General features: G+C 40.1%; 1 protein-coding gene across 1 annotated transcript in view; it reads right to left on the bottom strand.

Annotated features, from left to right (window-relative positions):
• Positions 1 to 263: 263 nt before the first annotated feature.
• LOC138296433 (thiosulfate sulfurtransferase/rhodanese-like domain-containing protein 3) overlaps positions 264 to 25,525 on the bottom strand; it is a 55,688-nt gene continuing 30,426 nt past the window's right edge. The window contains exons 3-4 of the mRNA XM_069235547.1: positions 19,520 to 19,679; positions 264 to 1,859 (exon numbers count right to left, since the gene is read on the bottom strand). Coding sequence (XP_069091648.1) covers positions 1,796 to 1,859; positions 19,520 to 19,679 — 224 coding nt within the window. The 3' untranslated portion in view covers positions 264 to 1,795. The remainder of the gene's footprint in view (positions 1,860 to 19,519; positions 19,680 to 25,525) is intronic.

The raw sequence follows: 25,525 nt of genomic DNA, 5'->3' as shown, positions 1-25,525 counted from the left end.
CTGTTTGGCTGCAGTCACAGATTATTATTTTTTGTCGGTTAAGAAAAGTCTTTGGCAACTTTGTGGCATGCTATGACTGTGGAAATCACATAGATCAAAATGTGTATATATTCAAAATTTCTGCATTTGGGTCATTCGTGGCTCCTCTGTGTTAACCGTTTCATTGTTTGGCCAGTCTAATGCATTTTTATAAATTATATTACGAGGTATGCCCATTTTGTGGATTAAATGGAAGATATAGATGTGGACATGACCAAAAGAAATAAATATTTGTATAATTTATTTAGAAAGAAACTGTGCATTTTAGGACAATAATTCATTCATACCTTTAGTGGTACTCGGTCCTGGAAGCATACACATTCATTATATTTTACTGTCAAAAACATCATTCAAGAGTATTTGAGTTTCCTATGATTACAATGGTATGCTATGCTTAGCTGTGCTATAGTACCATTTGTGATGGAAGATGCACACATCTAGTAAAATGATTAAAATTCTATTCAGCCATGGATGCTCCTTCTCCATTATAGTTCAGAACAAATGCCCTTTTTTATAATTGCAATAAAGCGAATGGAGGTGGAATAAAAAAAACTGCTCTCCAAAGTCAATCTGTGTCATGAACTTTAAGGAACATAGGTCAGGGAATATAGTTTTTACAAAATATTTCCTGCGCTGCCTAGACCAGGTAAAATGACAACTAAATATGCGTTTACTTATGGTGTTTAAAGAAGAACAAGATTGCTTGAAGACCCTCTCCTGGAAGAAAAGGTAAGTGTGGGTATGTGCAGATTATGGCAAGGGAACTAGTACCAAGAGGTGGTCTCACTTCATTTCTGCAGCAGGAAATCTGTTGTGGGAATCAGTAGGTTAGTTTTCCAAGGTTTTGCGCATAGTTCGTGATTTTCATATGGGTATATAGATTTAATGCTGGTATGTGCAACCTTTGGGTTCTATAACAGAAACCTGCCGACCACACCCCGTTACATATCAAGCCATTAATGCCTCCAAAAAGAAATAAGCCAGAGGAAAAGTGAGTATTTCACAAAACAACCTGATAAGTAATTAATTAAAAAAAGCCTTTAAGCAAAGTAAACCACATTAAAAGTCATCCTGCACAATAAGCCAGCGAGAGCTGTGCTGGGTAGGACAAACAAGGTACCATGGTTTATCCACAGGAACACAGTTATCAGTGCATCCTGCCGGCAGTGGTCCTTGCTGGAAGTCCCAGATATCAACATTTGCACCTTCGAGGTAAAGACATATCAGTTACTTTCACTCACCCTCTTATCGATATGGTATCAAGTTGAGTTTTTTTGGTATTCTTTATGGTATAAGAAAGAAATCAAGTAAAATTGCCTTCAACGCCGTATTCCTATAACCACCCTCAAGTGAAGTTAACTATTCACAATTTTCAGGTTATTTAAGTCAGCAACTCTGTGAAGAAATTAAGCTTATGTATAAATATAAATAAAAAGGTGAATGTCCTTAACCTTCGAAAGTTTAAAATGTCAACCACATAACTCAAAAAGGCAGGGGCCATTGAGTAACTAAAGATAATTTTAGTGCACTGGAGACCAGTTCAAATTTCACTACATAAGGCACGTAGGTTCTTTACCAGATCAAAGTGGGTGAATTTTCAACTTATTGGAATTTGTGTGTAATTATGGCAGCTTTAATAAAACACACACACACACACACACTTGAATTCCTGCTTCATTAAACAAAAAAATGTTACCCTGCAAATGAAAATAAAGATTCACACAGTTGAGACAACAAGATTCAAGTTGATGGATGGTCATTGTTTCACAGGAGGTTCATGTCGAACAAAGTCATCAAAGCCACCCAGGTAGTGCTGAGCTCTGAAAAGGAAGAAAAATTAAGTCAGTGGCACACTGTTAATTTCATTGTTTTACTTTTAGCAGTGGTGAAACTGTTACATTTCCGGACTGAGTGCATAGACGAGAGGACAAGGTAAAAGAAGACTATTCCTTAAGGTATGCATGTTCTCTAACTGTTGCAAGACTTAATTTGTCAATGCACAGTTATAATCGGTTATTCAGAAATTTGACACATAAGTGTGGCTAAAAACTGCAGAACAGAAACCCCTGTGCTGTTTTTTTGGGGATAGAGTACACCCAGTTAATAATTAGCACAGGTCGAAATGATACCTCTTTCTTAATATCAAATTCTGACCACCTACGTCGAGGCCGCTTAGAGATACTTCACATGTATTTTTTTTTTTTTTTTGCTCCCCCATCTCTAGCTAGACTCTGCTGCACCAGGAGAACACTCAAAGTGAACCACAACCCTTAGATGAGGGTGACTTTGATCCTTTTAATTGGCTGTTTGGAAACAGTGGTGATAACAAATCAGTGCAGGCAGACAGGCCTTATTACCTGTTTCTCAGAGGCACCTACATATCAAGTTGGTAAACGCTCTACGGCCTCCCAAAACTCATATCTATGGAGTCCCTGAAAGTGTGTTGTAGGCAAGAAGAATGTAGGCAATACTAATAGCAATCACCTACCGCATAGCGCACAAGATTATGGTTCCCTTCATCATAATAATTAAGGTGATGCCAATTTGCCATTCATTGGAGCATCCTCTGAATTGTACCTTAAATGCCCCATCAATTTTTCTTTTTTAGCAGTATACAATTAAATATCACTTCATCAAAAGCAAATTACATTTATCATAATCAATGACATTCCACCTTACCGGTGCAAAGTGCAAACTCTTACGGTATATCCTACTAATAAAGTGAATTTGATATACTGTATTAAGAAATCGACCAGCATTCAATATGCAAAGTAAAAATACATTTAATCCATTCAGAAATCTGTGAAGACTGACATTGATAATTATGATACAGACTCAATGGCACCCTCCACCAAAAACCCACTTTATGCAGTGCAAGATGCTCAGTACAAAAAACTAATTTCAACCAAATCAGAGCAACCTAGCGCTCTGACACATTTTGTTCAAAGTACTACTATGTTCAGATAAATTGCACAAAAGTCCTTCCACCCTGCTGCTATTACTCATTTTCTAAAATACAACCTGCAAATAAAGTGCATGCAATGTATTCAGGAACCTCACGCCGTATAGTGTGCAGGAAAAATAAATTGGAACCATTCAGAAATCTGTGAAGATTGAAGTTAGCAGTTCAAGTATATATAAATCCCCATTCTGGAATCGTTTATAAAAAAAAAAAAGAACATTTTTTAAACTGGTAAAATGCCTTGTGCTTGTAATGGTCAAACTCCTTCCAAATTAAAAAAAAAAGGTTATTAAATTCTTTATTCACAAAGCATATGAATATTCAAACATTCTTATTTGAGGTTTTTTTTAAAAACATTTTTCCATAATCGGGACATCTATTAACGGCCAACGCTGTAATATCAAAGATCAAGAAACTGTGATACAACTTGAAACAAAATATTGGCTAGGTTTCAGAAAGTGCTTATGTAACGTGCATCCCGAACAAAACGAGAATTGATTCAGGCCGAATATTTAGCCCTAACATTTTGCTCATGAGCTGACCAATAGTGTGCCAAAACCGATAAAGTTCTGGCCTTATAAAAGAAATGTATGAAGCCATACCCCCTACTGCATTTATATGTCATCTGAAACACTGGCCAGGTACTGCTGGATTCATTCTATGGAGAGTGCCAGGAGTATAATACGCTAACCATCTTGAAAGAAATGCCATTCTTTTAAAAATTAACCCAGATAGCTTTATACCCCAAAAGGCTATAATCTGATATTCTGCTGATTTTATTCGACAATCGAGGTTTTTTTCTAGACACTTGGGAATCAGAGATGGTTTCGGAATCTGCCATAAAACCCTATACTAATTATCAGTCCCCAACAGTTTATTCTTAATCAATAACTTCAACACTGTATAGGGATCAATACTCATTATTCCGAACTTTTCTTTCAAAAAACCTATTTGCACAAAACTGAAGAACAATTAGCTATCTAATCCGAGCTGTGGAGATAGTTCCACCCAAGTTTTTATCCTGTGATTAATATAAAAAAAGAAAAACAGTTGTGGGCTGCCAAAACCCCTTTGGCTTTCCATATTTCTACCCTATGCTTTGAAACAGGCAGTCCCATATACTTGCACTACTTCATCAACAAGAACGCAAGACATGTGGCTGTACTAAATGACTTAAAAAATGTTTAATACGAACTGTCATATTATGAACTTCCTTATATCTTGTTTTTTTTTTCGGTAGTTTTTCAAAAGACCGATTACATTGAGCAAAGAGATGTACCATAGAACTACCATTGGCCAAAACCAGTCTGCTGAGTGGAGAGCTCACTGCTCAGTCACTATTCAACTCCACTTGACGTACCAGGCCCCATCAAAATCCCTATATGCAGGGCTCAAGGCAGGGTTGCTTCTTGTCCCAGTTACAGTTCTTATTAGCATTACAATGGAAATTAGAAGGTTTGATCCATCTTTTAGAAAGAACATCATTAGAATCATAATCACACCACAAGGGAACACAAATATTATTATTGTTGATATTATTCTACCAGCCACTCTCCTCCATGCCACCTTTGGTAGGCTTAGGGCTGGTCTTGAGGACAGCTCTGTCATTATGGACCTTTGAAAAAAGCTTCTCTAAGGTGACAGCCTGTAGCTCGCTAACACATCTTAGGGACGTAATTACGAAAAGACAGACAACTATCCAAGAAAGGAACTCTAAAAGGCATGACTTCAGTGGTTTAAAAGGAGGGCCCATGAGTCCTGTAAGAACAATACTAAGATTCCAGACGAGTGCAGGAGGAAAACTAGGTGGGATGATGCACTTGAGTCCATCCATAAAGGCCTTGATAAAGAAAGGATTCGAAATAATGGAGAGTGATCACTGTTCTGCATGTAGCCTGCACGAACAGCTAAGTGAAGGCAAGTGAAGCGTAATCTAGATCCGACTTTGGCAGGTGAAGGAGATAACAGACAATATCCTGGATTGCAGGGTTGAGCAGGTCCAGGTGCTTTAGAATGCAGAAGTGGGTAAATCGTTTCCACTTAGCAGTATAACAGACACGTGTTGTGGGTCTATGTGCTTTTTTATTTTAAATGTCCATGCATTCCTGAGGTAGGTTAAGGCAATCAAACTCTAGGACCACAGGAGCCAAATGGCTAAATTGAGTTGCCTGCGTTTTGGGTATGTGATTCTCTAAATGTTCTGTGTGAGGTCTTGCCTGTTGGGGGCTCCTTGTGGCAAGCAACAGATATATCTCAAGAAGAGCTGAAACCAGGATTGTCTAGACCGCGTGTGATTCACCAGGATGAGAGTAAGTGAGGCTTGCTGAAGCTTCCTAACCACATACAGGAGAAGCATAGGCAAAGATCCCTAAACCAGTTTATCCATGAGGCTTTGCCTATGGACTAAGGGTGCTGAAACCTGAAGGTGAAGTTTTGACATTTTGTGAAGAGGTAGACTTCAGGGACCCCCAAGCGTCAAAGGTACAGGAGTAGGACTTGCAGATGAGTTCCCACTTATGGACGGGCTGCTACATCTTGCTGGGCATGTCTGCAAAGTTGTTGTCCACTCCTAGAAGGTACTCTGCCGGGAGATGAATCCGATGAGGAACTGCTTAATGCCAAATATTGTGTGCCGGTGGTGACAAATAAGGGGAGTGTGTGCCACCCACCTTCTGAGGGAAGTACATGGCGGTAATGTTGTCAGTCTTTACGAGGACCACTTTTTGCTCAATGTCTTGAAGGAAAGCCTTCAGAGCTTGCTGGATGGCCGTAAGCAAGAGATGACTGATGTGGAGACTCTGCTGTTGCAGTGACCAATTGCCCTGAACTGTTCGGGTTAGGAGATGTGCTTCATAACCTTTTAAGTGAAGTTCCCATAGTGATGGTTATCTGCAGAATAAAGTCTATGAAAGGCCAGCCCTGCAATAGATTGTTGCTGTTCCACCACTGCAGAAAATGATGGTTGCTGGCCCATATCAACACTAGAGCTTCCCAGTGACCCTCCAGCTGTGACCACTATGCCGCTAGTTATGGCTGGAGAGGATGTAGTGGAGTCTGGCATGGGGGACTCTGGCTATGAAGGAGGCCATCATACCCAGGGGATGCATCACTGTTCAGACTGTGAGCTGATGATGTGAAAAAAAAAAAAAAAAAAAAGAGGTAGCTGCTGACGCCTGTATTCTGGGTTGGCCTGGGTAGGCTTTGTAGGCGACTGAGTTGAGAGTGGCCCCTGAGAAGAGCTGAATCTGAAGGGCTGGAGATGGGATTTGGTGACATTTATGGTGCTGCAGAGAGTCTGCCTTTGCAGAACTGTGCCTTGGGACATCAGAATGCAGGGGCTGTGCCACTTTTCCCAAATCAGTACTGTCACACCAAAATACCTAAACAGCTCACAGTGCCTTACTTGCCCTCCTAACCTTACAGAGTGACAAGTAATTGTGGCAACCCAAAAGGCACAACAATCTAGCCCCTTTCTCAGGGAGCAGTGGAAAACAGGGCAGTCCTTTTCATACATTATCTGTCATACATATCCATAGCAACAGTAAAAAAGATACAATGAAAGTACACTATATATATTTTGCAACAGTCTATTATGAAGATAATTAGATGTGTTTACAACACTGGCAATAATTATAAGAATAGCAGTTAGAAAACTGTATAACACAAATAGTGACACCAGAATGCAAATCTAGTGGCCTGAGCCTACCCTGTAATTGTATGCGCAGGAAGGCTTATTATTATTATTTATGATCTCTGGGAGTAAAGAACCCCCATACCTGTTTGCATTGCATGTGGTCCTCATAGGGAAGTGTAAACTCAGTTTATAGAGGCCGCATGCATCTGTTTCCCAAACGTGACAGCTCTGCAGGATCCTCCTCTCTAAAAATAAACACTACAGGACCTAACTTATAATGTTAGCTTGATACAGTGAAAAACTACTCTGTTATGTCTTTAGCAGCCTGGGAACAATTGCTGGGCGGACAGAAAACAACACCTGGCACTTGTTGTGCCCATTGAGCAGTCATAGAATGTACAGACAGAATCCCAGGAAAGTGGCTGCACAGAATGTGAAATTAGTGTGTTGCAAAACAATGGCACGAAGGAAAACATTTGCAATGTACAATAAAGCAAGGCAAATACATAATAATTTCTAGAGTGCTAAGATATGATGCACAGCTACAGTGAGTCAATGAATAGGCCTCATGACACCCCCACAGTGGCTGGGACAGAAATCCAAAAAATAAAAAAATAAAAATTAAATAAAAAATTACATTTATAAGCTAAGCAAATGCAACACAATAATAGAAACATAATATAAAAATGATATAAAGGGCCAGTGAGAATTTTGAAAAACAGGCCAAATTATTTGGGGCTGGAGGTACCCAAGATCTCTCCCACCAAGGTCAATAGTTAGTGAATCCAAGACGGATTCCATCTCCACAAACGATTTGACAGCCCCATTCAGTAGCTCAAGAGAACAGATCTGATCCTCATTATCAGCCGAAGCTGAGGAAATGGCCAGTTGTGATGCCTCAGTGTTATGTAAATCTGAGGTGAGTAATCCTGGTGCTGATGCACCCATCTCCCTGGTGGGAAGAAACTCATACCAAGCATCTTTAAGCAAGCGCAAGTTCATTGAACAACTTTGGAAATGGATCTTTACTGGACTCAACCGATTTATGTCCATGGGAGCAGGAAGTTGCAAAGCAAGGCAGATATCCTGTGCCCATTCAAAGGGACACCACAGGCAACGAAACACGGGTTGCCTACAGGTAAACCAGGCCGGTCAGAATGACTGACCAGTCAAACTCTAGTTCCTGGCGTAATAGGGCTCCTAGCCAATGGATCATGTGCTTTCAGCACTGCTAGATTGGTGGCAGACCCAGCATTAGCGGGCTTTGGGCAGGCACATCCACTGCGGAGTAACAAAAACAGGACCAAAATGCAGCAGATGAGGAAAATCACCAAGGGAATGCCCCTAAAAATACTGGAAAATAATGAATGAATTAAAGCTGGTCTAAGTAAAAAATTATATGCTGGAAAGGTAGTCACCAAGCCACTGCCTATGGTTTGTTTAAAAAAATGGGCTATGCCAGCAGTATTGGAAGCATTAAAGATGTGTTTTACTAATTTGCCAAAATGTAATGGGAGGTTTGTAGATAAGAGTGACTGTATTTCACTAAGACCTTGCTACTTGAAGTTCAAACGTTTCTCTAGCCATTCACAACGATATTCAAAGCGGAGTGACCCTATCTCGTGGCCTCATATCTACCAACGGGGAAATGTTTCATGCAAGAAGTGAACTGGAATGTTGAAATAGGAAGCGATATTTACTCCAAGTATTAGCCAAACTGTAGATGGAGTTTCTGCAATGGTAAAGGGTAGCTTGCCTAACTTCTCAATATGTAACATTAACGTACACCTCTGCAAGGAACTTACAGGAAAGGTGTGTGGCTGGGATACCGAAGACCTTGGCCTAGGATTGCACTTCTCACATACCATTCAAGGAGAGGCAATGAATTCAGTGGCTCAAAAATATAATTTGTCTTTTGTAAATGAATTACTGACTAAAGAACTACAGCTTAAACCAACCTTTAATGGAAGGGGTGCACACACAATTATTGATTATATTTTAATGTCAACACATTTTTTACACTATTTTACTAATTATACAATCCACAACATCGCAATAAGCGACCATTTCCCCCAAAGCTTGGAACTTTCATTAATCCCGCCCACACAGGCTAATACCAGAGAGGTAACGATGGCAAACGGTATTGAACTAGTCCTGGGTAATGGTTACACTTTGAGATGGACTCAGACTGACCCACAGGCATTATTGAAAGACATATTACGTGAACATACCCAAGTGTTCTTAGATTGCCTTAGTGAAGACACGGACCCTGGACAATGCCTAAGTGCCTTTCAACAGATAACCCATGCTGTAAAAAAACGCCCTCACGGTTAGGACTGGAGGGGTAGGGGGCAAGAAAAGGGAAATCGGTTGGTTCGACCTCGATTGCACAAAAGCGCACACAAGATTAAAAGAAAACCCTAAGCGCCCCCATAAGATGTCAGACTGAAATACTGAAATACGCACCTGTAGACAGGCATACAAGATAGCCACAAAAAAGAGGAAACTCGCCTTGAGAGAGAAGTCAAGGGACAACCTACACAGAGCCAGTCTGACGAAAGACAACGCCCTCTTCTGGAAAACAATAAATTCTCCCGTTCTAGGGGCCAATATTACCCCCAGCATGGAAATTGCAATTTCGGAAGAGGACTGGATTACATACTTTTCTAAAATATACTGTCAACCCAATGACAGAGTTCCCCCGGACCTTTTAAAAGTCCCAGATCCTGAGGAAGTTCGACACCCAGCAGTATCACCTCACTTTACCTTAGGGGAGGTAGTAGAAGCTATAAACACAAGCAAAGCTGGGAAAGCGCCAGGGCCTGATGGTGTCCCAATTGATGTATATAAAGCTAACACTGACTTATGGGGCCCCCAACTGACGCAGGTACTGAGGGCCATTTGCTCACAAGGCCCACCATCAACATGGCGTCATTCTATCATCATACCCATATACAAAAAGGGCGATCGTCTAAACCCAGCCTGTTATAGGCCAATCTCCCTCCTTGATACATCAGCCAAATTAGCAGGGAGAATAATTTTAAACAGACTTCAAATATGGGCGGAAGAAAATAATATTTTATCCCCAGTGCAGTATGGCTTCCGCACAGGACTAGGCACAGTGGAACAGGCTCTGAACTTAACTATTCTAGTGGGGAAGTATACGAAGACTAGAGAGGGTAATTTGCATCTGGCCTTCATAGACTTGTCCTCAGCATTCGACTGTGTCCTGCATGAAAAGTTATGGGACATCCTAACAAGCATGGGAGTTGAACCAACAATAGTCCACTTTATAAGAGAACTGTATACTGGGTGTGGAGCAAGTGTAAGGTACGGGATGAGAGGGGAATGCACTAAGTCTTTTGGTATATACAAAGGGGTGCATCAAGGTTGTGTTTTAGCACCACTACTATTTTCATTATACTGTATATAAATAACCTAGAAAATGAATTGATAAACAAATGTAAAGATCTCCCACAAATAGGTAACCGCCCCGTCCCTGCACTCCTTTACGCAGACGATGCAGTACTCATGGCCAGGACACCGCTAGCCCTCCAGAAACTCCTAACCTCCTGTATAAACTACATGACAGCCCTGGGCCTCACAGTTAACCGTTCGAAAACGTTCATAATGAACTGTGGCAGGAAATTGAGTAAGCCCTATAAAACTACTATTCAAGAGGACAAAGTGAAGATAGCTCCCACCTTCTCATATTTGGGCATAATGTTTGATAAACAGGCCACACTGTGTGAAAACAAAAAAAGACCAGATTATTAAAATAACGGCGGCCTTGAAGATTTTCTCCAAAAAACTAGGGGGAATCTCCCCGTCAAACATGGTAAAAATCTACAAAGCCAAATGTATCCCGGCGGCTACCTATGGAGCATGCATCTGGGGGTACACGAACTGCCACGCGATACAGTTGGTGGAAAATGACTTTCTGAGATATCTATTAATGGCACCAAAGAGCACATCATCATATATTAGCCATTCGGAACTTGGGGTCCACTTCGTAACTGATTTAATTAAGATACAGCCTTTATTATTATGGCATAAAGTGTGGACCTCTGAGTATACCGGACTAAACCAGGCCATACTATCAGACTGTATGAATCTAACACACTTGTATAGAGTTCCCTGGCTAAAATACATCATGACCTTTTTCAAAAATATGGGCTGCGAAGCGTATTATCTAAACCCACAATCATTGGAAAAAATAACCAGGAGAGACTTGAGGGCCCTGACTCTGAAGTACTTGGATGAACAGAGATGGGAAGAGGAATAAAAAAAAAACAACAGTAATGTCTAACCAACTAATTCTGTCGACGGACGCAGTCCAGCCCTACCTAGTAAGCGTGGTAAATCCCCGACATCGATTTGTTCTCACAAGATTCCGCTTAAATATTTTCCACCGGCTAGTAACTTTTCCAACTATGCGTGACTGGAGTACAGTCTTAAGAGTATGTCCATGTGATGCGAAAGCTCCCCAATCTACAATGCATGTGGTCCTCTTCTGTAAATTTTATGATATACCAAGAAAACGTCTTTTACTGCCTTTTTTAAGATCAACTAATATGCGCAAGTGTTGCGACGCATATTTTAGCTTACAGATTTTATCCTCTATTGAAGTATGCGGAATGTTAGCAAATTTTTTATGCACAGTACTCTCTGTAAGGAAGTCTATGGGTGTACTGAATTAACTTTATTTGAAACTCTGCAATTTCTGGCAAATTCCTTACTTCCAAAAAAAAAATTACAAAAAACACCGTAATTGAACCCGTCTTTGCACTGATGTACATCTATTAAGTTTTATATATACCTGTTCTTGAATGAATTAAGGATGTGTCTTATAATCTTACTTATTTTATGTACAATCCTTTTTATACTTATTTATTACCAATGTGCTATTACGTGACACTTTTATGGCTCGTTGAAAGCCGAATAAAGTTTTGTTTGATTTGAACATTGTGTATGTAGCATCTTTTTGAGCCAGGAGTTGTTGTTTATAGGTCAAATTAAATGGCAGAAATAGATGACTCAAATTAAGGCATCCCCAAGTTATACAACCATTTTTAATGACCTTTAGTGTCCAGCTAAATTGCATTATTGATCTAAGCTGACTTTGCCCATGGTACAATACAGACATATCATTTTGCATATTATCAATGGCAGATGACAACATTATTCAAACTGTAAATTCGAGAAGACAATGTGTTAATACTATTATCAACAAAAGCAAGTACTTTATCCAAATTATCTTGATTACTTGGTCTTAAACGTGCAGTGGCTTCCATTTGCAACAATTTCCAAATTTCATTATAGGTTGCATAAATAAATCTTTTTGAACATGGAGACCTAGGACCCAACAAGAAATAAGAGAGGTTCATGTCCTTCAGAAGGAGAGAAAAATTGTGTTTTACTGCAGACAGTGTGGAGTGTTTTAACCATTGTTGACATATCTTCCCCCTGAATATGTGGTGAATACGTCTGAGTGTTAAGATGGAGAATAACAAGGGTATGGCCTGCTTGCCCTGAATCCCTGTGAGGAATTAAAAAAACAAGCATGACAACCATTTGTGTCCTGTGGCCATAACAAGCACCATTTTATTGAGCTGCTGTTCTTCAGTGTAATTTAATATATTCTGCCAATAGTCAAAGAGGACAATAGAGTGACATGGCACTACCAAAGATGTGCCTGGTAGTTATATAATGGGTCACCTGAGTAGAACTCCTCAGTGTCCAGACTATCTACACCAGAGACGTCTGTGGAGTGTGGGATTTATTCACCACAGTATTTTTTCCATACAGGTAGTTGTTTGAGCTCAAACTTTCTAAAGATTTTTTGTGTTACTGCATTGTTAACACTTCTGTTTCTAAATTGGTGAATCCGCCACAACCGGTTCAAATTGCAGTAAACTGCAACCCGGCTGTTCATGCACATTTAACATTTTACAGCCTCACTAATGCAGGCCGCGATTTAATATTCGTGGTGGAAGCACATGATGCTTACAGAATGGTAGTTTTTTTTATTCCTCAGCTAATTTTCTGGCTGTGGATGCTAATACAAATCATTTTCATGAATAAACTAATATTGCACTGCCTAATGGATACAGAGCATATGCACTCTTCGAAATACCACTTATACATTAGGAACATACTAATTGGTTCTGAGGCGCCCCTGAACATGTACTTGCCCCAGTACACCTTATTCTGATTTACGTAACTTGACTGCTGCTGAACTTCAGCAGTTATATACTACCCTTGTTAGACTCTATAGACACCTGGCTCAATTTGCTATGTGCACTTTGATGGCTGGTCCTGCGCGAGGGGCAGCAGCGGGTGTACCACAGTTGCCTGCTGCTCCAATTATTAGTCTTGCGATTATGAGTAAAGTACCCACAGCACGTGAGAAAATTCCATTTTAGATTACCACAAAAAATAGACCAAGTTGAGGCTGTATTTCCCCTTATGGGACCGCAGGACAAACAGAATATTAACTATGTGTTTACCACATGGGATGGTCCCCCAGAGAGGAGATTGTGACACATGGGGAACAATCTTTGCAGCTGTCTATACCTGACTCATTACACGCCGTCTACCGGATGTCCTGAAGCAAATGCAGCCTGGCCCTAAAGTTTGGTATGAAATTAATGGGAAATTTTCCTTATGTTCCGGAGGTGATTCTCTCCAACAGCAGAGGTGAAGCTGCATCTCTGGCTATATGTCAAAGGCTCACCGCGGTTGCTGGTGCTGTCCGGGAATGTGAGCTGCCGACTATTATAGCTGAAGTTCATATTCACTTGGTCGCAATTATTTGGGAACCAAACTACCTAAACCACAACTTGGCAAACCTAGCAACAACACTGCCAAGCAGAACTCGGAGTTTGTTAAAAAAACAAAACAAACAAAAAAAAAACAATGAGACAAATCTAAGTCTGAAGGAAAGGCCAAAACTCTAGGTGGTTCTCCTACACTGCAGACCTCTGAGAGAAAATATCATTTCCATGATCGCACACACCTTTAACACCTGAGAGATATCAGCTGTCTGATACTATTCCTTCTTGCAGGACTCGTCTGACAGACAATAAGAGAGAGGAGGATGTTCTGACCACAGTCAAGAAGAGTACGTGAAACCGAGAAAGGACTCACAACGTTCGTCTGACATGAAGATCCAGCAGGAGGAAAAACCTCAGTTCAAACCCCAATATTAAAAGAAAAAGGTTGCAGCCATAACCGCAAGCAAACTCCAAATCCTGAGAACCCTTTTCCTGAAGGGGAAATGGGCACTGACTCTCCTCGACAGCGTAGCAGAGGTCACTATATTCTGCCAGACTCTCCAGGAGTTTCTGGCAGTGAAAGGAATTGATCAATATGTGACAATTTAGACCGTGGATAGGCGTGTGACCCCTCCAGATCAGCATTATGATTTAGACGTCCAAATTAAGGGCGACATACCACACACTAGTTGTGTAATTCTTTTGGGACAATTTAACATTATCCCAGGACATTCTCTTAGCATAGGTCAACTGGCCCCCCAGAGTGTGTCCGCACCTTCCCGCAGGGTGATGTAGTAATCCTTCCTCCTTTCTCTGCCTTTGTCCCTGAAGAAATCAAACAAGCTTATGCAGCGAAATGGGATCTTGCTCAAGCCCCAGCATTATACCGCAATCATGTAAATTGGGATAAGGACTCTCCTTATCACATAATACCCTAATACTTTAAGGTCCAGCCCGTGAGCGCAATCACAATATCCTAATAAGTGGGATGCTAAAACACCCATTAGGAACATCCTATCCCTAACATTTGCGCACAAGGGAGTAATTGAATCCTGTATCTCCCAAATAAACAATTGACTTTTTTCCTATTTTGAAACCGGAACATTCCCATAGAATAGTCTTAGACTATAGACATTTGAGTAGTCCTACACGCACTTTTGCAAAACAAAAACACACACAGTATGGCACTTAGTAATAATATTGTTCATAAAAATACAAAACAACCTTGGATAGTTCCAGCGTTTTTGTCTTTAGAAATCTAGGGGTCGAGAGAAGGGACTTAACTACCTGCCCCGTGTTTGGGCCTGTCTCTCTTTGCATGACTGGCCATGCAGTACAAGAAGAGTCCAAGACTGACTGCTGCCCGTATAGTGTCAATTCTTCATGATCTTGACCGAGATGCATTGTCTTATGTAATTTGTATCTACCTAACGGACAATGAGTTGGATACACACTTAGCCAGAGTAGATCACATAATTTTGTGATTTGCCATAGGCTACAAATTTAATTTTAAGAAATCTCACATTGCATTTTTCAGGGTCATATTCTTGGGATATGAACTCACAAACGAAGGCAAAAGCCTTGCACCTCCGGGGGTGTGGAATTCCTATAGCCTAATGCCCAGGACATATTGTTTGTGGTCAAGGACAACAAGTTTTCATTTTAATTTTGTCCTTGGGACATGTAGGCCTAGCCCCCTGCAAAACAACCCCTTTGGCTGTCAGTTTACAGGGAAGGAAATATAATATTTGTGTCTATACATTAATTTATGGTACATTAATGGAAAGCCTTTATTATTAGGGTGAGACCCCTTTTTAAATGTTGTAAGGTCACACTGCACTACTTACAGTAGTTCCAGTGAAAAAATGAGTACACAGACTTTTGAAAGTTTAACACAATGATTCTATGTATAATGCTCCATCATGATCTCTGATTAGATGCAAATGTTTGCAGAAGCTTGTAAGCAAGCTTGATGATTGCTTTTAAAATAAAATGTTCAGATAAAAAAATGTAGGAAACAAAACGTTTTGCTAAATTACTGTTAAATTTTAGGTACTATTTCTTTATAGCATCATTTAGTAAAATGTGTTGATGTAAATATTCATAATGGAAAAATAAGTGTAACGATTTTCAACAAGATTGTGGGAAACATGAAAAAACAAGTGCTAGAAAAGCCAACCAATCTGATTTTGGTCTTGTCAATGCATGTCTTGTTTTGACATGGCTTTTGTGCACCTTATTGTTGTAGGAGCTGCCAGGCCCTCTCCATTGTAACAAACATTGGCAAAAGTACAAATAAAAAGAAATACTGGTCTCAAAAAGCACACATTGCCACAGTACTTCCTGGCACAGAACAAAACTACTTTGTGTGCCAACATGCTCAGTGTGGAAGAGCAGAAAGCTATCACTAACAGTAAAGCCAGCTGATAGATGGAGAGAACAATAAAAATATTTTTAATAAGAATGAAATGTCTTGGTTAACACCAGATCTAATTAGAGGCCCAATTCTTAAAGAAAGTCACAGAAGTGCACCCATGGTGTATGTGTTTGCATTAGTGGTTTTGATGAATGCACAAGAATATACAGAAGTAGACCAGGAAATCATACTCCTACGAAATATTTTAAACTGTATTTTAGCACAAGCAAATGTGCATGAGTATATGTGCTCATGTAAAAATCTAATGAGCATTTACACGTTCACTCTCCCTTCAGCCACTTTTTTCCCCCCACCCCTGGAAAAACTTCTACTTCTGCCCTTGTCAGAAGTACATTTTCAACCTTTCTCAGTAGGGGGAATGATTATAGAAGAGCTGGCGAAAATCCTTAAAACAAGCAAGTTATTAGCTTTGCACAGACTCAAAGGCATTCCTGGCCTGAAACTATTGCTTACTGCTTCCTCCAGCCCAAGCATGTAGATCTGCAGAAAAGTGGCAAAATAAAGAAAATACTACAGTATTTTCCCTGGTACAATCAGAGAGGCTATTATCAGAGCTCTAATAATGAGATTGCTGCCATAATTTGTCGCAGCACTACATGGTACCAAAGGCAAGTTGATTGTTTTGTTTTGTTTTACAGGACAAGTAGATTTATGAAGCAACCTGTAACCCGGACAAGTAGATATGTTGATAAATTCCACACCACTGACCTCATTTCTTAGAGTAGTGTGCACTCTTCTAACCACCTAATACTCTTTGGAAGCTTCAATCGCTTCTGGGTTTCCTTAATTTTAGCAGAACATACTTTCCTGACTATGCTCAACGCATAAAACCTTTGAATTTATTCATCCAGATTTTACTCTAATCATTACAATCTCACTTACTTGCTACACCACATTTAAATACACGTGTCAACACTACAAACCTGGTTATATGCATAATTGCATATGCCATTGGGTTTAATTACATTTCCTTGAATGAGGGAGAAACAGTGCTGATTGTATATAAATCACATTTATATTCCAATGCGTAAATGTGTTTTGTAGCCACTGAGAAAATACTGACTGCGGTGAAGGAGGGAAATGGTAACCTGGATGTGGGCCAGCACTGCTGCTTGCCTGGAGTCTTGATTAGCCATTCATCACTGTGCTCTGTCAGAACAGGACAGGACAGGATGCACACAGAATTGGCAATGCATCAGTGGGTTGCAGCACCTATCCTGGCCCTCTTACTTGCAGCATCAATCTGCTTGCTCCCCTTAATGAGAGAATCACCTGTGACGGCTAGTTCCTTGCATTTCTAAAATTAACCGTCAGCCTCATATCATGAGAAAAGTTGTTCCATTGGACCCATTGGACAAAGCTTCACTCAGAAAAAGGGGCTATCTGCCTTGAGTTCCCTCTCCCCCGCCCATGTGGGCCTTTCTATTGGACTTGCAGCATTGAAAACCATCTCCTTTTGCTGGGGACAATATTTATTTAAAATAGGAGGTATTCTCATCTATCTTTGCAGTGCCCTGTGTGTTTTTTTTTTTTTTTTTAATTCTTTAGTTTTACAATTGGTGTGGGTGGCCGGGCATTCCTTTGAATATGAAGCATGGGTGTTTAGTGACGAGAACTTGAATCTCATTTCTTTGCAAGAGGAGAGGTGAAGATCAAGGCAGTCATCACTTTCTTGCATAACTCATCCCATGTCTTCCAGATTATAAGCACTCTCACCTCAGCAGCAGCTTGTGGTGGTGGAGAGTGCACCTGAGCTCACTCCAGGAGTGAGCATTCTCAACTATGTTCAGGGACTGTGCCTAGTCACTGGTAATGGTCACTTACCGGGATTCTATTGTCACTTCTCAGTGCAAGGTCACACCACACTGATCTCCTGAGCTGCTCTCACTGCTAGAGGGACAATGTCTCGGGATTCCCACGAATCAGCTAGGCTTCTTCAGTCCTTGATTCCTAGCATAGCTCTGGTCCTCCTCTCTAGGTTGATGGGCAGCCATGCTGATTTCACACCAGCTTCTTCCAGCTTCAATGCCACATTGGCAAGGAATTTTGTTCCTTTGCCACAGCTTCTCAACCTACTTACATCTCCGCTTGATCTCACCTGAAAAACCAACAGGCACAAGGCCATCTTCAGGTGTCTACTGGCAGGGGTTTTTGCTTTGATGTCACCCGAGTCTCTTCTACCCCACACTAGTGAGCTTGTGCTGGATGCCTTCTGCGCGATAACAATGGCTGTCATACTGTGCTTGCTGCTATCAGATTGGCCACTGGTGTTCTGTCTTTGTTTGCCTTCCTCTTGCGTGTCAATGAGGTAATCCGAGTCAACCATCCCTCCTGTCCTTTTAGTCTAGGAGAACCAGCAGTGCTTAATTTGTAAATAAAAACGTGCCTGCGCCCAAAGCCCTCCTCTTAAACCCGCGGCTGCTGCAATTAAATGTGCGAACACGGAATACAGAGACACCATAATCCCTGAAGCCATCTCGGGCCTCTTCAATCCATTTAAAGGCACTCCCTGCCCCTTCAGGTCACTCTTGCAGCTCTCCCATTGTGACGTTTTTTTTCGTTTTTCTCTTCCTTCGTCTTTCCCATATGTGTCTTTTGTTCGCAGTAAACACTTGGGGCAGAAAAATAAGTGCCGGCCCTCAAAAATAAGTGTTGGTGCTCCGCACAGGAAACAACAAGCACAAATTAAGCACTGAGAACCAAGGTTGTGAGATGGCACTACCCACCACAGGATTCATGTCACTTGGGAAGGATGGCAGGGAGCACCAAAAAAAATAAAAATAATAATAAACCTGTGTTACTTTGTTGGGCTCTAGGCCACGCCCCATTTAATGTAGTGTCAAAATGCCCAAGAGAGGGCAGTAATGGGGGAAGGTTCTGTGGTGTTTGGACTATGAAACAAATATTTTTTCATTCTGCTTATTGTCAAACGGTGCTCAGCCAAACTATTTACTTGATGTAAAACTAAAGAATTAAAAAAAAATTAAAAAAAACAGACAGGGCACTGCAAAGATAGATGAGAATACCTCCTATTTTAAATAAATAGAAAGGCCCACACGGGCAGGGGAGAGGGAACTCAAGGCAGATAGCCCCTTTTTCTGAGTGAAGCTTTGTCCAATGGAACAACTTTTCTCATGATATGAGGCTGACGGTTAATTTTAGAAATGCAAGGAACTAGCCGACAAGTCATGAAGTTTAAGCTTACCAGAAAAGACACTGACAGAGACATCACTTAGCATCTCCAGATATTCCGTTTACAAATCAAAATTAAATGTTAGCTCAATCGGTTCAGTTGGGATAAAGAATGCAAGTCCGGGTCACGGTGGCCTTGATGACATGGAATAATTTAGTAACTTCACTGCAGTGTACTAGTACTGGGAGCATACCAGTGCTATCTCTTTACCCAAGGAGAAAGACAGTAAAAATTCACCTTCAGCACAAAATTGGCAAACGTCTCCCCAAATAAATTAAAATTGTAGATAATCCAGCCTCAGCTGAGTTTGTGTTTTTATTTGTCATATGGCGGCCCTACTTGCAGTTGCAATTAGGTAGCAAATGTACCTATTAGTTTTTCGACCTCCACATCCGTGGAGCCCTTTAAAATGATTGCACTAAACTGATCACCCAATGTAAAGCATTTCATAGTGTTCTAATACTACACCACCGCTCACCTGCTGTATCCTAATGAGACGGCAACGTCCAGCGCTTTGAGGCTCCTCACTCCTGCCAGGCAGCTGAACACCACGCCTTCAGATTTGGCTGGTATGTTTCGGCAGTATTTCTCTTTAAACTCCTCGGGCTTCATCTGGAGCGCTGCCCCTACCTCTCCAACTGCAATGAAAGATAGATCTTCAATGCTTGCACATGCTACACAGCTGGAGTAGTTTACCCAAGACCATTTAAGCAAATGATTCTCTAAAAGTCCTCTTCCCAACCCAAAACAAGACACCCTCTCGTGACGGGAGGTGCTGCTCGAAGCAAGCAGTATAGACTTTATACCTTATATTGCCTTGCCATAATGATACAGAATTTCCTCTCTGTCCTGTCTTTGCATATTTAGTCATACAGCACAGCAGCAGCAATGGTTTGGTACGTAGATATAAAACACATTGACATACAGGATCCAAGCACTTCTAAATAAGGCCAAACATACAATTCTGGAAAGTATTTCGGGAATGTACACTTTTATCACAATAGTGGTGTTCTCATAGTTACCACGCAGAATCCAGTTTAAGAACTCTGCTAACTGCGACTGAAGTGAATCCAGAGACGGCTAACTAGCAGGTAATCATCGGAAGCCGTATGGGTCTCACAAGTAAAACTCGAAAGATTTAATTAATCGTTCAAGAATGGTAGGCAAATAATTCCGGGCCCACAAATGTGGAGGTCATCCTATTATATGCAAGTCGAAATGACAATGGTGAACAAAACTAAGATTAAGTACTTATTTAATTATTTGGGCCAAGTTTAAACAGAACCCTCCCACGCTCTATTTTTCAAGTATAAGAACAAACATGATGGCAGGGAAGCCTCGCTTGTACATTGGCAAGAACAGGAGCAGTGTTTAGAGTGAAACTACTAATGGCCATCTGTGATTCTCGCTCAACCCCCAAAAACGTGTCCGGGGCACTAGAGGTCTTAAGAAGACCATGTACAAGTGTGTGGGATTATTAGGGCACACCAGTCATAGCGTGCTAATTGTTCCGATGGGCCTCTTTGTGGCTAGCCCTTGCTTTTCAAATGACTTCACTTGACAGTAGGGGTCCAGAAGAAAGCTTGTCTGAGAGAAGGGTAAGCTAGGCGTAATATTTACATCATGCAAGACATTTAGAGAGGAGACAGACAATGGTTGTGCTTAGCACCTGCTCTCTCCGTTGCATGCAGCTACAGAATTCTAAAAGGGAAACTGCTTGGAGGTCTTTATTCTGTGTTCGATCTATTGTTATGTGTGCTAAGCTATTGATGTTAACCGTAAATGCCTTTTTCCTTCGTGGACTTAAAAGAAATTGTGTCCAGTTATTAGGAACGATTTCATGACTGTCTTGGAAATAAAACTTAAAATAACTAAATAAAACAGAAGTCCAGCTACGGCCACTAACTAAAAACCACTAGACTGCATGGGTCAGTGTAGGTTTTACTAATATTATTCAATTCAATATTTTGTATTTGTTGGATACTGTGATACAGTGCCAATAAGGCAACACAAACATACAAAACCATCACATTGCAATCCATTATGACTAGTTCTATCAGTGTATCTTCTTCATGCATTTTGCATTAATGTATTTCCTATTTTACACACATAATTAACACTGCAGTCCTCACGACCAAAACTAATGGATCACGTATTCATTAGTAGAGAGATTCGCCTCAATTTATAAAAATAAATCTAAAAAGAAAAAAAATATATCAAACATTCTTACTAAGATCATACTACAGATCAGTAATTAAAGAGCCCACTCAATCTAACCTACTACAAATTCTTAAAATCCAGTGCACCAAATCCATTATAATTTGACCCAAATTTCTAATTACCTAAATTATAAATTATATACAGCATTAAGTAAAAAGCATAGTATGTACACAATAAATAACATTTAAGAGTATATAAAAAAAATGTCACATATAAAATAGAACTACTAGCTCTAATCAATATTTCTATTTTGATATTAATGTTTGGCCATGTGCAAAATATTAAAAGTGTATTTCATTTAAATAGCAGAATGTCATCCCAAAACTGAGAATCTTAACAAGACGACTTCCCACAACCTATTTATTCCTTACAATATCTAAGAACCTACCTATAGCATGGTATAATCTGCCATCATTAGAGTTCATAATGTAAACTAACAAATCGGATAAATTCTGGATTTTAATTTCTCGTAATCTTAGTAATAACAGTCTCGTTCTCTCTCCCTCAAATGTCGAACAGGAAACTAGAAGGTGAATCAAGGTCAAGTCGCTTAAAGCACAAAGGATAGGCGTTTCCCAGTACATCAAAATTTCCAATATCCCTGCTGGTCTTTATCCATTTAAAAAGAGTTAGCACCTGACCCAATCTGACTTTCAGTATTTATCCTTTTATATTCCTAAACTTAATTTTTTTATCTGGTTTTGGGAGCTCTCTATAATGTGTATTCATCAGATGTGCTAGCTGTGATTGGCCCCGACGGTCCTTCTGATCACTTTTGATATTTTTCTTTGAACAACCTTTTAAACATATTTTACCTACCTACTACTTAGATGGCCGTGGTGCCAGCAAGCCTTTCCATGTCAAGGCCTTGTGTTAAGTTGGCCAAAGGTACTGGTGAAGGTTCGTTTGTGTCATGCTGCAGGTGTGTTTTTGACAAGGTCTTGAACGATCCTTCTTCAGCTTCCCCCAAACTAAACAAGTAATTTGCAGTCTTGGCTGGCTCTTAAATTTAATACTGGTCAGTCCCAACTCCAACCTCAACCCACTAATGGCTGTTCCTTTTGCTAGGCCCAAACATTTTTCTAAATGTTTGTTTCTATAGACTGAAAAGAAGATAATTCGTTCTCAGAAAATAGCCAACAACCATAAGTAAAAGGCTAGATATTTTTAAATTATATGCGACACGTAAGACTTCTACAGAATTATGTCCTAACTTTGATTCGAGCCAAAACAAAGCACTCGCCATAGCATTTGCTTTTCTCTGCCTTTGTGATTTGTGGGATTTAAAATTAAGGTTTGTTTGAAATAGAAGGCCAAGATATCTGTGCTTTGTCACTCTCTCCAGCTGGACCCCAAGTAACCACCTCTCTGCCATATGACTTTTATTGGAAAATACCATTGCTTTGGTCTTAGTAACGTTTATTATCAAAATCATTTGTTTTGCAATATAGGCAAATACGTTTAATTGCCTGTGCAGACCCACAGGTGTCAGATCCATTATAACCATATTGTCTGCATAGAAAATTGAAGAAATTAGTTTATCTCTTAATTTGGGAGGAAACACATGGGAAGTGTTACGAAAACCCAGAACATCTGCTACATAAATAGCTAAAAGTGATATTATTCAGAATATGGATAATTAATCTTTCTTGATCACTTTTTGGCCATACAGTCTTTGCAAACTTGGGCATTTGCGTGCAAGACCCTTTCTGTGTATAGGCCACAAAATAGAAGAAATTAAACATCCTCAATGCTCCTTCACAGCAAGGGGTATTCCAGTCCCCAGATGTATATCCCAGGATTTCACTTTAAAATACAAGTGTTTCTTTGACTGTTTAATTGAGACAACTCAACATTTTCTTTTACATGCCTTTTCAAGATGGTCACATTCAGAGGCAGTACCGAATTTTGATTTATGTAGATATCTTACCAAAAGAAAGGTTTGAACGTGATTGCAAGTGAAAAATCAACATTAGAGGCTCCAAGTTGTGTATGTTTTAATATAAATGTTGTTACAAAAATTACCCACAGTACGGAAAGAAGCATTAGTCAGTTTCTTTGATGTCTGAAGCATGCTACTGTCTGCTGGTTGTCCTTCCTGGAATCTAATCCAGAGCCTCAATTGGTCATAAGTGTACTTTTCAACTCATACTCTTTCCAAATCTTAGGCTGGGAGTGTGAAGTTTTGAAAGGATGAAGTGACGTCCCTCGTCACATGGGGGACTGTCCCTTTGGCCTGCCCACTATATTCTACCTATCTTCCTAGGGCATAAAGAATAGGAATCCAACAATGGAGCAACAACATAAGAGTGTCTTCCAACAGTGTCTTCCCTGTAGGAGCCGGTCACGCCTGGAAAGGACTTAAGACCCAAAACCCTGCCATCAACTAAATATTAGCTTAAAAACGTACCCAATCGAGATAGTCATGTCCATGTGCAGTCCACTAAATGTTACAAGTAAATAATCACATTAAACTGGAATCTACCACACAAACTGCAGGGGCATAATTGGTATAGTCGCTCCTGGGTTCAATCCACAGTCTTATTCTTCTGAGTTTGGGACAATCACTCCTGCGTCACTTCAACAGACAATGCCAGTAATCTGGATTTATCTTGAAAACAATAGCAAGTAGCAAATAAGCAATCTCCCCAGATCAATAATGAAAACACAATCTCAAAACTACCTGCTTTGTTCTCACTATTTTTTCGCCAAGCTGCAGGTGGGCACATGAACGGCTCCAGCAAGGAGATCACTATTCATATTTGCTTGTAATTTAGCTATCCAATCTCCTCAGGCAACCTTAGCCATTCCTACAATGCTCGATTTCTTTGATTGTTAATGGATCGGGATTGATACGCCTAATTTACTTTTTAAACAACCATAGCTGGTTCTAATGGATCCTCACTGCGTTGAGCCTCAGACAGTGCTCCAAATCTGTGTTCCCAATTACCAGTCTAACAACATGAACAGCCAACTGTTATCATTCCAGGCTATATAATCAATATATACTCTGGCAGACCTGACAAAGCACCCACAACAGACTGATAGTGTTTTTCTCATTGTACAAAATATCCTACAGCATTATCAGTCCACTAAAACTATTCACTAAATAGCAAAATGAACAATTAGTTGCTTGAGAAATCTTCCAGGCGTAGCTACCACTTTGGAGGACTAACTTAATCCACCCTGTGGGTCCTGAACATTTTACAGTCCTTAATCAATATAAAAGGATGGCTGCAATTAAGTCCATCGAGGCAGATATCTGCCTTTCTCGTTTTACTACCCTAGCTCCCAGAAACATAAGATTTAAAGACTGATTGACCCAACTACTATAGATCAAAACAGAAGTGAAAAGTTTAAAGACCGCTATAAACGTAATTCAGAACTTGAGTAAATTGTAAGTGATAGTTAAATACCATCTTTTAAATTATGTGTATGTATTACTTTTGTATTACTGTCGTAATAGTTTTCAAACAATCTCTTTTTATTAGACTTCATCAATTAAAATAAGCTTTAAGATTATTTGTAAACTCTTACACTGCTTTTTCGCCTGTCATTATTTCCATTACTTTCTTCATATTACTTCTTATGAGGGGCCTCTCAACTAATACAGTGTTGATTTTATGTTCGAGGGCCCAGTGGGTGTCCTTTACTTCTTTCAATATAGTAATTGTAGAATGTACGTCTATGCCTGGCTGGCTGCTCATTTCCGGTCTCGTACTCTCATAGGAAGTGCCACCGACTTCTGATGTATACTGTGTATTCTGATTGTTTGATTGCTCCCACCTATCTTGGCCTTCACTATGCGTCTCATATCATGGGCCTGTATCACTTATATTAGTACTTTAGTTTTATTTGGTTTCTTTAGTTCTGACTCTACTTATTTCTTCTCTTTTCCCTCTACATTGGGCTGGTTGACTTTTTTCAATTTCTTTAGACCACTGCATTATGCACTGGCAGCATCTGGTCACTGTATCTCACTCAGTTAGGCTTTTCAATTTGTTTTTCAGTTTTTTAGGCATTGAAGTTCTCATTCGGTTATTTTGTTGGCACTTCTTCTAGGATTTCCCTTCAGATGTCCATGGTTTTTATTTGTGTGTGCTGTATATTTTGCTTTCATCTGCATGTTTCTTAAGTCTCCTTCAGCATCTCTCTGGTATCTTAATACACAGACACTATCATTTTGGGTTTTTTGGGTGCTGTTGTAAGCAGGATATATTTGAGCCCTTTCTTTATTCCACTTAGTAACTAGTAGTACAGTGCA

The sequence above is a fragment of the Pleurodeles waltl genome, chromosome 5 (genome assembly GCF_031143425.1).
Source record: "Pleurodeles waltl isolate 20211129_DDA chromosome 5, aPleWal1.hap1.20221129, whole genome shotgun sequence".
Lineage (NCBI taxonomy): Eukaryota > Metazoa > Chordata > Amphibia > Caudata > Salamandridae > Pleurodeles > Pleurodeles waltl.
Note: the sequence above shows the minus strand (reverse complement) of the source record. Positions and strands in the feature narration are given on the sequence as shown.